A 15,275-nucleotide genomic window follows, 5' to 3' on the forward strand; every position below is an offset into this window, starting at 1 on the left:
TATACTATATGAGGGTGTATATGTAAGAACACTGGGGGTATACCATATGGGTGTATGTATGAGGAGGGGCTATACTATATGGGGGTGTATATATGAGCACTGGGGGTATACTATATGGGGGTGTATATGTTTCAGCACTGAGGGGTAGCTATTACCACATTTGGAGTCGGACACGCACTTTTCCTCTTGCAGCACAGACGCGGCTCATTTTACGGCAGCTTGGGTTCCGCTCACGGTTGTCAAGGAGATAACGTCGCAGACGTCGGCGAGCGCGCTCACGCTGAGGGGGGCGTGTCCGTTGATCGGGAGAGCGCGACTTGCAGGGCGTTCAGTCAGCTCCGGAGTACGAGGTAAGAGCTCAAGCTCCAGCGGCGGGTGTTTTGCGTGCACTGCGGATAAAGTGTGGCGTGAGCAAAGCCCGCGTCCCAGCCGTGAGCGGCGAGATGCGGAGCAGCCGCCATTGTGAATATAGGGGGGAGGGGGGCAGGCGCCATGTTTTGCACCGAGATAAAAGCGACTGCGGAGGATGCGCGTCGGCGGATCACAAGTTCGTTCTCAGTTGGCGAATGTATCGTGCAGCGCATCGTTCCTCCCTGCTGCCCGGGTGTTTGTAGCCCTATTTCTATTGTTCCCCCTCATCTCCCCCCCTCGCGCAGGCGCAAAGCCCGCCCATCGCTCTGGTCCGTTTAAAAGATGCTGTGGCTGTTGATTGGACGGTCCAGGCCACGCCCGCCGAATGTTGCCTCTTTGTTTTGTGTTTTCGTCTCCCGCTTTTAGCGGAGCGCTGATTGGCTGAATTCTCAGCACTCGTCCTCCTATTGGCTGCGAGTAATATGAGTGAATGAGATCTGCGCCGTGTTGTCTCCCATCCCCCCCCCCATGCAGTGTCTGCTCTGTTACTTACCTGCCCCTGGTAATGACCGGCGGCACCCCACTCTGAGCAGGAGCAGCCACCCTTCAGTGATCCTCAGGTATTTGATCGTCTCAGTAGTGCAGCTCAGGAGGATGGGAACACTGATTATGACCAGTAGTGGCCTCCTCCTGAGCGCACAGCGCCACCTGCAGTGTAGTCGGTGATGCTCAGGCTGTTACTTCGGTCACAGTTCACACCTGGCGGAGTACTCTGATCGCTGTTTTCCCTCTCTCTAGTTAAGGTGCAAGTGATTTCACAATGCCGATCCGCCGCTCTGTTAATTCCTCCAGCCAGGAGGCTGCCCCGAAAAACCGCCCCGCGGAAAGCGAGGAGAAGAAGAAAGCAGGTAACGAGTCTGGGTCGGAGCAGAACCTCCACCAGGAGGTGGTGGAGGCCGCGCTGATGTCCCTTCTCTTGTAGAGGCCGATGCCAGCTCCGAGGAGTCTGCATCCACTGGAGAGGAGCAAGAGACCGAGACGCCCCCTGCAACCTCCAGCGAGACGGAGCAGCCAAAGGAGTCTGAGACCAATGAAGATAAGAAGGCCGAGGGGGGCGTGAGCGAGGAGGCCAAAAAAGAGTAAGTGGGGCTTTTCAGTACTGCTGGGGAGGGCAGAGCCTGGCGTCTGATGCCAGTCATGTGGCATCACTCAGTGACCTTGTGTTTTCAGTGGTGACAAGGAGCAGTCTAAAGAAAAGGAGAAGAAGGTGAAGAAGACCATTCCATCATGGGCCACACTTTCTGCCAGCCAGTTAGCCCGGGCACAAAAACAGACCCATATGGCGTCCTCCTCTCGACCCAAGATGGACGAAATTCTGACTGAAGCCATCAAGGTAAGCGCTGTTGGACGATTACCCTGCACACATGGGAGGAGGCTAAAAGGTCTCCTCAGAGCTGCCGCCTGTGCCTGAACCTCTATGAAATAATGGTAGAGTACAGATGGCTGGAGCGTGGGGCCATCGCTGGATGCATAGAGCTCTGAACTAGAACTCCAGCTGCTGTGAAACTACAACTCCCAGCATGCACAAGTACTTGGCTGTTTGTGAAACTCCCATAGGAATGAAAGGAGGATTGTGGGAGTTGTAGTTTCAGAACAGCTGGAATGACCAGAGGTTGCTGATCCCTGAACTAGAACGTGGACTTTTGAGTCGAGTCTAATCCCCAACATCAGCTACTGGAATGTGAATCTTTACAGCCGTGTTCTAAGAGGGCGTGCGCACATCTGCAATCACTTTTCCAAACTTTTGTAAGCAGGCAGGCTGCAGTTCTTATGCAGTGCAATGTGTCACCATGGTTACAGACTACAAACAAACTTTGTGTAGTCTAATCTAGCAGTCATGTTACTTTTCTTCTGTAAGGTCTGTAGACCCCGCCGTCTGTACGTTCTCTATAAAGGTTTTATTGCTTGTACCGGTGTACGGGGCGTAAAGTTCACCCTATGGGTAGCATTGGTTTAGAGGGGTTGTGTAAATTTTTCAAGTGTTTGCTTATCCACACAATAGGGAGGGTTTCCGACCACAGGGACCCCAACGAATCATGAGATCGGGGGTCCTGTTCTCCCTTCCTGATTGAGCAGCAGATAGAGCATGCCCCCTGTCGCTCCATTCGTTCTCTACGGGACTGCTTTATGCCTCATTCACACAGTCAGTTTTCAGTGAGTGATTTTGAGCCAAAACCAGGTGCAGCTCTAAACACAGACCAGGTGCAGATCCTTCCCTTACACATTGTGTCTGTGGAGGTTCAAATCCTGGTTTTGGCTCACAATCACAGATGGAAATCACTGACCGATCACAGATGTGTGAATGAGGCTTTACTCTGCTATCTCCGCCATTCCTATAGAGCAGTGATGGCCAACCTGCGGCTCTCCAGCTTTTGTAAAACTACAATGCCCTCTTTGCATGCTGGGAGTTATAGTTTTGCAACAGCTGGAGAGCCGCAGGTTGGCCATTCCTGCTATAGAGAATGAATGGAGCGGCAGGGCGCACGCTCAACCGGCAGTTCCATCAGGATCGGTGTGGGTCCCGGCAGTCAGAAACCTCACCAATCCAAAAGACTTGAAAACTTTAAGGCAGAGGTAATGCTATTGGAATTTGTTTGGTAAGGAAAGGTTTTCTCCAGTGCTGCCCCTAGAGTCTTGGGAGCAGGAGTGCAGCCTTCTAACATCATGATTTATGTGCAGGCCTGTTTCCAGAAGACCGGGGCCTCTGTTGTGGCAATTCGAAAATTTATCATCGGCAAGTACCCTTCTTTAGAGCTGGAGAAAAGGGGATACCTGCTGAAGCAGTCCTTAAAGAGAGCACTGCAGAGAGGAAATATCCGCCAGGTGAGAGCGCCCGCTGGGAAAGTTGCCGCTTGTCCTGATGGTTCATTTAGTCTCAGCGGATGTCTGAGCAATAAGCATGAAACCTGAGCTGATGTGATTTTTGCTTTATGCCAGGTCAAGGGGAAGGGAGCATCCGGCAGCTTTGTAGTTGTGTCCAACTCCTCAAAATCTGCATCAAAGTCCAGAGACAAGAAGGTGCGTAGAATTCCTTGTGTGTTAGTTTCATGGATGTGTCCCACTGCTTGAAGATTGTCCTCTGTGCCGGGGTAGAGGATCCTTTCTACTTCAGATCCTCACTAATAGCCTCTTGTGTTCTTGACAGAAGAGCAGCGCTGCGGCTGGGGATCAACCCAATGTCAAACTGGAAGACATCCTGCCGCTGGCGTTCACCAGACTGTGCGAACCCAAGGAAGCGTCTTACAGCCTCATCAAGAAATACGTGTCGCAATATTACCCCAAGCTCAAGGTGGATGTCAGGTGAGATCTGGTCCTGTGACCAACGCAGTCAATAAGACACTGGAGACCATTTTATGTGTGTTAGATGGATTGGTGTGTCTTATAGTGTGCCTACAGACCAGTATCAACACAGTAATGACATGGGTGTTTGTTTTTGCAGGCCTCAGCTCCTGAAGAACGCTCTGCAGAGAGCAGTGGAGAAGGGCCAGTTGGAGCAGATCACTGGAAAAGGAGCTTCTGGCACATTCCAGGTCAGTGTGCCCCACACGTCTGTGATATCTCCCATGACTAATACAATATGCCTTCTTTATATTCCCTGAATTAAAGGTGGTTTCGGGTCATTTTATATCGATTACCTATCCGGTGGGGGTCTTGCAGCCCTGCCGAACAGCTGTTTTGCAGTAGGTCTGATGCTGGAACTGCAGCTCCACACATCGTATAGTGGACAGAGCTGGTTACGGCACCAGTGCTCTTAATGAAGTGGCTGGGAGCAGCACTACACGTTCATAGTGCCATGTTACTTGCTCCTGGTGACATTGGGGCTTTGGGATCCAAAAATCACTGCCACTGGGTTAACCTTGCATGATGAGCTTCCAGGTGTTTAGTGAGACAAATGTGATTTTCTTCTGTCTTGCAGCTGAAGCGGGCAGGAGATAAACCCCTTCTGAGCGGAGGAGGGTTTGAGGATGCCATTTTGTCTGCCATCACAGCCATGAATGAGCCCAAGACCTGCTCCACCACTGCCATCAAGAAATATGTGCTGGAGAACCACCCAGGGGTGAACTCAAGCTTCCAGGGTGAGCTAGGATTCGTGTTGTGTTTTTGCACTGCTGCCTTGTTGTAGTTCGCCCTCCATGCTTTTCCTTATGACGTTAAATCCATGTTGTGCGTTTTTCCTCCCTCAGTTCACCTGCTGAAGAGGACCCTGCAGAAGTGCGAGAAGAATGGCTGGATGGAGCAGATCTCTGGGAAAGGCTTCAGCGGCACATACCAGCTCAGCTTTCCCTATTACCCCAGGTATGAGTTGCTCGCACCTCTGTCCATGTCAGAATGGTACTTTAATGGCTTGTAGCTCATGGAGTCAAGCACTTGGTGCAGAAGAGAAGATTACATCCTGTCTCTTTCCTGCAGTCCCTATGTGCTGTTCCCAGACAAGGCATCTGAAGAGGAGGAAGATGAGGAGGAGGACGAGTCTGACAGTGAATCCGAAGAGGAGGAGGAGTCTGAAGAAGAATCTGAGGATGAGGAGCCTCCTCCAAAGAGGAGGTAAGTGAACCTGGCAATAGAAGCAGGGGCTGTTTGTGTGCCCCCTTTAAAATAGTTTTCCGGGAATTTGATACTTATAACCTATTCGGAGAATGGGATATCAGTATCTGACCGGTGGGGATCCATTACCTGGGACCTCCGCCAATCAGCTGTTTGAGAAGGCACCGGTGGTCTGTGAGCGTCGCGGCCTCCTTGCAGTTTTCCATGCACGGTGCCTCACATTGTATAGCGGCTGTACTTGGTATTGCACTCGGCACCATTTGCTTCAATGGGGCTGAACGCGATGCCAAGCACAGCCGCTATACATTGTACGACGCTGTGCTTGGGAAAACTGCAAGAGGGCCACGGCGCTCAGACGCCCCGGTGCCTTCTCAAACAGCTGATCGGCGGAGGTCCCTGCTGTTTACGACCCCCACCAGTCAGATTCTGATGACATATACTGAGAATGGGTTATCAGTATCAAAATCCCAGAAAACCCCATTAACAGGGTTTTCCAGGAGTACAATATTGATGACCTATCCTCGGGATAGGTCATCAATATAGGATCGGTGGGGGAAGCTGTTTGAAAGGGCCAAAGCTCTCGGATTAGGGCTGTGGACTCCTTACATTGTACCTGGCACAGCACCTTACATTGTATAGAGGCTGTGCTTGATATTGCAGCTAGGTCATGTGACCAGTGAACGTGACATCACTGTCCTAGGAAGAGACTGCCACAGCCTCCTCAATCAGCTAATCGGTGGGAGTTCCTGGGAGTTGGACCCCCATTGATCTGATACTGATGAGCTATCCTGAGGCTAGATTACCTTTGTCTGTAAATATAGTTGTGTAGTTGTCGCTATTTGGATTTACGTATAGAATAAATGTTCCTCCTTGCACACAGGATGCAGAAGAAGGCAGCTCCTTCTAAATCCAGGTCCAGAGCTCCTCCACCTAAACCCAAGAAGAGTGCTCCAGCTCCTCGAGGAAAAGCAAAGAGTGCCCCCAAAAAGGCCCCGGTACCACCTCCCCCTAAAGCGAAGAAGGGAAAAGCTCCTTCCCCACCTCCTGTCCTTGCCAAAAAGCCAGCCAGCCGGGCCTCAAAGAAGCCAGCACCTGCAAAGAAAGCTGCAAAGCCTGCAGCGAAAGGCAAGTCCAGCCCGAGGAAATCGCTGAGGTCTAGGAAGTGAGCCAGAGCACAGAAATGGGGCGCCTCAAGACAACAACCAGGGGAAAGAAGCCGTTCCGGTGGTTTATTTCCAGGAAAAAGCGACTTTTCTAAAGTTGTTTAAATTTTCTCCTTTACTCCCCACTTCCTGTTTGATTTCAGAGATGGTGCAGCATTCACACATCTGTTTTTGGTATAGCAGTAGCCGCTGTGCACCCCCACCCCTTCCCCCTACTCCAGTGTTGTCCTCCAACTGAAACCAGCAAATGGTCCATTTCAGTTTCCTTTTATCCCAGACGGTTACTTGGTTGTGTAAATGCTAAAAATTGGAATCGATGTCATTGTCTAACCAATTGTTCCATTATTTATGAACGTCGCGTTCCTTTTTCCTGCAGGAAATCCCATTTTTTTCTTTTTTATTCAGTAGAGATTGATGCTGGGAGCTTGTTAAGGAATCCGTTAGTTGCTCTCCAGATCAGAAAGCAGATACACGATTATGATGGTGCTGATCTAGCTTTGTGTAGGTTGCAGATAAATCTGAGCCCTTCCACCATCAGATGAGCCAGTAGCGAGACTGTGATGGGCCGAGGATGAGAGGCTCGCCTCGCCACCCGTCTTCCGTATGTCTCTGGTGCAGCAGAGATCTGGCATGTTGTCATTGAGCAAAGCGCGCTGTGACCTCCTGCAAAACATTGCCTGTAACAAGGCTTCCATCAGACATGCCCGGTCCATCGTCCTCACATTCTGAGCTATTGGTATCTGTAGGTCCACACGTCAGTGAATAGACGTAGCATGTTGTACAGAGATCCAACTTTTTTTCTTCTTATTTTTAAACCAATTGTGTCTTGATTTTAATGTTTGCCATTTTGTAAAGACTTGGGTGAGGATAGACAAAGTGAACCAATGGGTATTCTGCTGTTTGCTACAATAAAAGACTAGATTCTGCTAGTAAGCCTTGGTGTCATTCTTCTGCTTTGGACCTTTGTTGCAGCATTGCAATTTACTGCATTAGGCTGAATTCACATGCTGCAGATCAGGTTTTGAGATTTTACCCTTTCAATGTCATTCACGTCGCCTGTCTTTTGGCTGGGGTTGGTGTGTCATGTGGGAAGGCTATAGCGATTTTCTGCAAACTGTCGCAACTTCCAAGTACAGGTGAATCACATGATTTGTGTTTGCCATACCTGTACTTGGGGAGGAAGCATGGTAAACCTCTGTGGTTCTCAGGCCACTGCAGTTAATATGTGAAATCCCAGCCTTAAAGGGCTTTTGCCATCACAGACAATGGGGGCATATCGCTAGGATATGCCCCCATTGTCTTATAGGTGCGGGTCCCACCTCTGGGACCCTCACCTACGCGGGGAAAGTAGTGAAGGGCGCATGCGCAGCGGTCGGCCCCAGAGAAATGAATGGGAGTGGGGGCCGCACTTGTATGGGAGTAGCGCTTGGTGGCGGCCGGACCCTGGGAAACCCAGCGTCCTCCAGCCACAACTCTCCCTGCTCCGTTCTCGTAGCAATATGCCCCCATTGTCTGTGATGGGAAAACCCCATTATTGTAAATATATCATATAGTACATGACAATCTCTAGCAAAAATGGAACCAGCCCTGTATCTCACATGGATCCAGAGCTCTCCACATTCATTGCTCTGCTAGATTTATATCAAGCAGGCAGCTCACCTTTCTGCTGCAGCTCTCACTGTCACAGTTTAGGGGCTGACCTTTCTGCTGCAGCTGTCTCCCTATTTCAGCTCAGGAGGTGTGTCCTTTTCGCTGCAGTTTCTTCCCTGTAAGGCCTCATGCACACAACCGTATCTGTTTTGCATTTTGCGAATCTGCAAAATACAGATGCAGTCCATATTTTTGCAGAACAGACTTACAAATGTGGAATGCACATGGGTGATCCGTGTGCTTTCTGCATCCATATGTCCGTCCCGGAAAAAGATAGAACATGTCCTATGCCTGTCTGCAAAATGTGGACCTTTTGAAGTCAAGGGGTTTTGAATGCAAAACGGATACAGCCATGTTCATGGGGCCTAACATGCACAGCCTTAGGCCTCTTTCACACTTGCGTTGTCCGGATCCGGCGTGTACTCCACTTGCCGGAATTACACGCTGGATCCAGAAAAACACAAGTGTACTGAAAGCATTTGAAGGCGGATCCGTCTTCAAAATGCCTTCAGTGTTACTATGGCACCCAGGACGCTATTAAAGTCCTGGTTGCCATAGTAGGAGCGGGGGAGCGGTATACTTACAGTCCGCGCGGCTCCCGGGGCGCTCCAGAATGACGTCAGAGCGCCCCATGCACATGGATGACGTTTCCATGCGATCACGTCACCCATGCGCGTGGGGCGCCCTGACGTCACTCTGGAGCGCCCCGGAAGCCGCACGGACGGTAAGTATACTGCTCCCCACTACACTTTACCATGGCTGCCATGACTTTAGCGTCCCGGCAGCCATGGTAACCATTCAGAAAAAGCTAAACGTCTGATCCGGCAATGCGCTGAAACGACGTTTAGCTTAACCCCTTAAGGACACAGCCCTATTTCACCTTAAGGACCAGGCCATTTTTTGCAAATCTGACCAGAGTCACTTTAAGTGCTGATAACTTTAAAACGCTTTGACTTATCCAGGCCATTCTGAGATTGTTTTTTCGTCACATATTGTACTTCATGACACTGGTAAAATGAAGTCAAAAAAATTATTTTTTTTGCACCAAAAAATACCAAATTTAACAAAAATTTGGAAAAATTAGCAAATTTCAAAGTTCCAGTTTTTCTACTTCTGTAATACATAGTAATACCCCCAAAAATTTGGATGACTTTACATTCCCCATATGTCTACTTCATGTTTGAATTATTTTGGGAATGATATTTTATTTTTTGGGGATGTTATAAGGCTTAGAAGTTTAGAAGCAAATCTTGAAATTTTTCAGAAATTTACAAAAACTCAATTTTTAGGGACCAGTTCAGGTCTCAAGTCACTTTGCGAGGCTTACATAATAGAAACCACCCAAAAATGACCCCATCTAAGAAACTACACCCCTCAAGGTATTCAAAACTGATTTTGAATACGTTGTTAACCCTTTAGGTGTTGCACAAGAGTTATTGGCAAATGGGGAGGAAATTTGAGAATTTTATTTTTTTGTCTAATTTTTCATTTTAACCCATTTTTTCCACTAACAAAGCAAGGGTTAACAGCCAAACAAGACGGTATCTTTATTGCCCTGACTCTGCCGTTTACAGAAACACCCAATATGTGGCCGTAAACTACTGTACGGCCACACAGCGGGGCGTAGAGTGAAAGGTGCGCCGTTTGGTTTTTGGAAGGCTGATTTTTATGGACTGGTTTATTTACACCATGTCCCATTTGAAGCCCCCTGATGCACCCCTAGAGTAGAAACTCCATAAAAGTGACCCCATCTAAGAAACTACACCCCTCAAGGTATTCAAAACTGATTTTACATACGTCGTTAACCCTTTAGGTGTTGCACAAGAGTTATTGGCAAATGGCGATGAAATTTGAGAATTTCATTTTTTTGCCTAATTTTCCATTTTAACCCATTTTTTCCACTAACAAAGCAAGGGTTAACAGCCAAACAAGACTGTATCTTTATTGCCCTGACTCTGCTGTTTACAGAAACACCCCATATGTGGCCGTAAACTACTGTACGACCACACAGCGGGGCGTAGAGGGAAAGGTGCGCCGTTTGTTTTTTGGAGGGCTGATTTTTATGGACCGGTTTTTTGACACCAAGTCCCATTTGAAGCCCCCCTGATGCACCCCCAGATTATAAACTCCATAAAAGTGACCCCCATCTAAGAAACTACACCCATCAAGGTATTCAAAACGGATTTTACAAACTTTGTTAACCCTTTAGGTGTTGCACAAGATTTAATGGAAAATAGAGATACAATTTCAAAATTTCACTTTTTTGGCAGATTTTCCATTTTAATTTTTTTTTTCCAGTTACAAAGCAAGGGTTAACAGCCAAACAAAACTCATTATTTATGGCCCTGATTCTGTAGTTTACAGAAACACCCCATATGTGGTCGTAAACCGCTGTACGGGCACACGGCAGGGCGCAGAAGGAAAGGAATGCCATACGGTTTTTGGAAGGCAGGTTTTGCTGGACTGTTTTTTTTTACACCATGTCCCATTTGAAGCCCCCCTGATGCACCCCTTGAGTAGAAACTCCAAAAAAGTGACCCCATTTTAGAAACTACGGGATAGGGTGGCAGTATTGTTGGTACTAGTTTAGGGTACATATGATTTTTGGTTGCTCTATATTACACTTTTTGTGCGGCAAGGTAACAAGAAATAGCTTTTTTGGCAGCGTTTTTTATTTTTTTATTTACAACATTCATCTGACAGGTTAGATCATGTGGTAATTTTATAGAGCAGGTTGTCACGGACGTGGCGATACCTAATATGTATACAATTTTTTTTATTTATGTACGTTTTACACAATGATTTCATTTTTAAAACAAAAAAAATGTTTTAGTGTCTCCATAGTCTAAGAGCCATTGTTTTTTCAGTTTTTGGGTGATTATCTTAAGTAGGGTCTCATTTTTTGCGGGATGAGATGACGGTTTGATTGGCACTATTTTGGGGTGCATATGACTTTTTGATCGCTTGCTATTACACTTTTTGTGACGTAAGATGACAAAAAATGGCTTTTTTTACACCGTTTTTATTTTTATTTTTTTACGGTGGTCACCTGAGGGGTTAGGTCATGTGATATTTTTATAGAGCCGGTCGATACGGACGTGGCGATACCTAATATGTATACTTTTTTTTTATTTATGTAAGTTTTACACAATGATTTCATTTTTGAAACAAAAAAAATGATGTTTTAGTGTTTCCATAGTCTAAGAGCCATAGTTTTTTCAGTTTTTGGGCGATTATCTTAAGTAGGGTCTCATTTTTTGCGGGATGAGATGACGGTTTGAGTGTTACAATTTTGGCGTACATGCGACTTTTTTGATCACTTTTATTACCTTTTTTTGGGAAGTAAGGTGGACAAAATTTCAATTTCATCATAGTTTTTTATTTTTTATTTTTATGGCGTTCACCGTTCGGGTAAAGTAACATGACCGTTTTATAGATCAGGTCGTTACGGACGCGGCGATACCAAACATGTGTAGGGAATTTTATTTTTTTAATTTTTAATCAGTGATAAATGTGTTTTTTGATTTTTACCTTTTTTTCACTTTTTTTTTGACCCAGACCCACTTGGTTCTTGAAGATCCAGTGGGTCTGATGTCTGTATAATACAGTACAGTACAATATATATTGCACTGTACTATATTTTACTTACACTGAACAGATCTATGCTTTCAGCACAGATCTGTTCAGCACCATGGACAGCAGGACGCCTGAGAGGCGTCCTGTTGCCATGGGAACCTTCCCCGTCTGCTCAGTTATGGTCAGAACTGCGCAGACGGGGAAGGGTAAGGACGGGGCTCTGGGGGGGCTGTCTGGGGGCTCTCTCCCTCTCCATTGAGGGGCTGCAAAGGCACTGCAGCCCCCCGATCGGAGAGGGAGGGAGCTCCCTCTTACTGTTAACTTTTTCCATACAGCGGTCCGTACGGACCGCTGTATGGAAAGGGTTAAACGGCTGACATCGCATCACCGATGTCAGCCGTTTATACCAGGGTGCCAGCAATGTGCTGGCACCCTGGTATACCCACTGTACACCAACGATTACGCAATAGGAGGCGGGCGGGGGATCGTGATCCCGCCTGCCGCACCGCCCGCCTCCCGCACCGCCCGCAACACCCCCCCTGCACCTCCCACCGGGCTAAAATCATTCAGAGGTGCAGGGGGGGTAATAAATATATATTTTCGCCACACTAAAGTTTCTGATCGCCGCGGTCAGGGACCGCAGCGATCAGAAACTGCAGAAAGCGCAACAAACCGCAGGTCTGAATTGACCTGCGGTTTGTTGCGATCGCGGACATGGGGGGGTCACGGGACCCCCCCGCGCATTTAGCCGAGGTGCCTGCTCAATGATTTGAGCAGGCACCTTGTTCCGATCACAGCCGGCCGCACGGCAGTGATCGGAACAACACATGACGTACCGGTACGTCATGTGTCCTTAAGGACTCGGGAAACATGCCGTACCGATACGTCATGTGTCCTTAAGGGGTTAAGGCCGGATCCGGATCAATGCCTTTCAATGGGCATTCATTCCGGATCCGGCCTTGCGGCAAGTCTTCAGGCTTTTTGGCCGGAGCAAAAAGCGCAGCATGCTGGGGTATTTTCTCCGGAACTGAAGACATCCTGATGCATCCTGAACGGATTTCTCTCCATTCAGAATGCATTAGGATAAAACTGATCAGGATTCTTCCGGCATAGAGCCCCGACGACGGAACTCTATGCCGGAAGAAAAGAACGCAAGTGTGAAAGAGCCCTTAGACCGTAGATAAGGTTGGTGTCGATTGAAGGATGGATCCGAGCATGTGCGTCCACCTCAGTGAGGAGGATAGAGAAATAATAAGGAAAAAAACAGCAGGTGGCGCTATACAGATACATTTTATTGAATAATTTTTAATCGCATGCAATTACAAAAGTATTCAGATACAGGTGCTGGTTTAAAAACTGCAGAATATTTTTTGGAGGGACAACCCCTTTAATGTTATGGCTGATCAGTGAAGTTAATAGTTAGTCCCCTGCAGTATAGATCCGCAGTATCACTGCTGAAGTTGGCTTTGTGAAGAAAAGAAAGAAAAACCTATGTAATCCAAAAAGTCATAGTAATGATACTAAAATGAAACAGTCAGGTTTGGCTTCCTGTGATATTAGCACTGGTACATGAGTGTGGAATATATTAGATTGTGAGCTCCTGGGCACAGCGCTGTGTAATTTGTTCGCGCCTCAAGCAAATGGAAAATTAATAGAGTGACCAGCAGTGATAGAGGAAATCCTAATGATCCCCAAAATAATCCAGAGAACGTTACCAAATGTGAACCATTAACCAGGCTCAATGAGTTGAGCCTCAAACAGAACAGAGGACACAAGCTGCTCCTACTGCAGTTATGGAAGTGAGAGAGCAGAGCCTCTAGGTGTAATGGCAACGCCCCCGTTGCTCCTAGAGACTCATTTGCATATATAAAAACTTAATTTTTCTCAGCAATGCAGGCACATATAAACATGGGACCAACACAGATGCCTTCAGCTGCCAAGTGCACATGTAAAGCCTCATGCAGACGGTCCGTGAGATACCGAACTGGCATTGCAGGAGCGCACGGCGTCATAGCAACCAATGACGCCGTGTGCTCCTGCAATGCCAGTCCGGTATCTCACGGACCGTGTTCCACGAATGTCTGCATGAGGCTTAAAGGGATTGTCACCAGATTTAACCTTAGGTTTAGCTGACATTAGCACATCGCTAATGTCAGCTAGCTTAATAACTAGCCTATTGCTACTTTTATCTATGCCCCCGTTACGCCAGAAATCTAACTTTTATAATATTCTAATTAGCCTTTAGGAGCATGGGGGGAGGGGGCGTTGTTCCTGCTCCTAGAGGCTCCGTTCTCCCACCTTTGTCGCCTCCCTCCAAGTCCTGATTGACAGGGCCAGGCAGCCCTCGCATCCGTATGCCAGCCCTGTGCTCTGGTGAAATCTCGCGCCGTTCAGTATTTGGTGCAGGCGCGGTGAGGAAGCTGGCAGCCTGCGAGCGTCTTTCCCGTGCCTGCGCTGAATACTGAACGGCACGAGATATCATCAGAGCACAGGGCTGGCAGACTGATGCGAGCGCTGCCTGGCCCTGTCAATCAGGACTTGGTGGGAGGATGGAGCCTCTAGGAGCAGGAACAACCCCCGTTGTGGGGGGCCCTACGCTCCTAAAGGCTAATTAGCATATTATAAAAGTTAGATTTCTGGCATAACGGGGGCAGAGATAAAAGTAGGGATAGGCTAGCTTAATAGGGTTAAATCTGGTGACAGAATCCCTTTAACAGGTCAGCCAGCACTACAGAGGGGCCACATTAATAAGGAGGGGAGAGCACTACAGAGGGGCCACATTAATAAGGAGGGGAGAGCACTACAGAGGGGCCACATTAATAAGGAGGGGAGAGCACTACAGAGGAGCCCTATTAGTAAGGAGGGGAGAGCACTACAGAGGGGCCACATTAGTAAGGAGGGGAGAGCACTACAGAGGGGCCCTATTAGTAAGGAGGGGAGAGCACTACAGAGGGGCTCTATTAGTAAGGAGGGGAGAGCACTACAGTGGGGCCACATTAGTAAGGAGGGGAGAGCACTACAGAGGGGCCACATTAGTAAGGAGGGGAGAGCACTACAGAGGGGCCACATTAGTAAGGAGGGGAGAGCACTACAGTGGGGCCCCATTAGTAAGGAGGGGAGAGCACTACAGTGGGGCCACATTAGTAAGGAGGGGAGAGCACTACAGAGGGGCCCCATTAGTAAGGAGGGGAGAGCACTACAGAGGGGCCACATTAGTAAGGAGGGGAGAGCACTACAGAGGGGCCACATTAGTAAGGAGGGGAGAGCACTACAGTGGGGCCCCATTAGTAAGGAGGGGAGAGCACTACAGTGGGGCCACATTAGTAAGGAGGGGAGAGCACTACAGAGGGGCCCCATTAGTAAGGAGGGGAGAGCACTACAGAGGGGCCCCATTAGTAAGGAGGGGAGAGCACTACAGTGGGGCCACATTAGTAAGGAGGGGAGAGCACTACAGTGGGGCCACATTAGTAAGGAGGGGAGAGCACTACAGAGGGGCCCCATTAGTAAGGAGGGGAGAGCACTACAGAGGGGCCACATTAATAAGGAGGGGAGAGCACTACAGAGGGGCCACATTAGTAAGGAGGGGAGAGCACTACAGTGGGGCCACATTAGTAAGGAGGGGAGAGCACTACAGAGGGGCCACATTAGTAAGGAGGGGAGAGCACTACAGAGGGGCCACATTAATAAGGAGGGGAGAGCACTACAGAGGGGCCACATTAGTAAGGAGGGGAGAGCACTACAGTGGGGCCACATTAGTAAGGAGGGGAGAGCACTACAGAGGGGCCACATTAGTAAGGAGGGGAGAGCACTACAGAGGGGCCACATTAATAAGGAGGGGAGAGCACTACAGAGGGGCCACATTAATAAGGAGGGGAGGGCACTACAGTGGAGCCATATTTAAAGGTACTACAGATACTAGGTCATATTAGT

At 48.3% G+C, this 15,275-nt stretch overlaps 1 protein-coding gene across 1 annotated transcript; it reads left to right on the forward strand.

Annotated features, from left to right (window-relative positions):
* The first annotated feature begins 231 nt into the window (after window positions 1–231).
* Window positions 232–7,048, forward strand: HP1BP3 (heterochromatin protein 1 binding protein 3). Its single transcript, XM_044278582.1, has 12 exons — window positions 232–350; window positions 1,150–1,259; window positions 1,334–1,490; window positions 1,582–1,744; window positions 3,091–3,234; window positions 3,349–3,429; window positions 3,557–3,711; window positions 3,851–3,941; window positions 4,328–4,487; window positions 4,596–4,707; window positions 4,822–4,956; window positions 5,837–7,048. Exons 2-12 carry the CDS (start codon window positions 1,172–1,174, stop codon window positions 6,120–6,122), a joined length of 1,572 nt encoding a protein of 523 aa, XP_044134517.1. The 5' UTR covers window positions 232–350; window positions 1,150–1,171; the 3' UTR covers window positions 6,123–7,048.
* Window positions 7,049–15,275: the final 8,227 nt, after the last annotated feature.

Source organism: Bufo gargarizans, chromosome 2 (assembly GCF_014858855.1).
Source record: "Bufo gargarizans isolate SCDJY-AF-19 chromosome 2, ASM1485885v1, whole genome shotgun sequence".
NCBI lineage: Eukaryota > Metazoa > Chordata > Amphibia > Anura > Bufonidae > Bufo > Bufo gargarizans.

Bases quoted from the DNA above. Each gene is read 5' to 3' on its own strand.
- HP1BP3 (XM_044278582.1), top strand. From the start codon at position 1,172: ATGCCGATCCGCCGCTCTGTTAATTCCTCCAGCCAGGAGGCTGCCCCG. The intron at 3,430-3,556 runs GTGCGTAGAATT...TGTTCTTGACAG, and splicing joins CAAAGTCCAGAGACAAGAAG to AAGAGCAGCGCTGCGGCTGG. The intron at 4,708-4,821 runs GTATGAGTTGCT...TCTTTCCTGCAG, and splicing joins AGCTTTCCCTATTACCCCAG to TCCCTATGTGCTGTTCCCAG.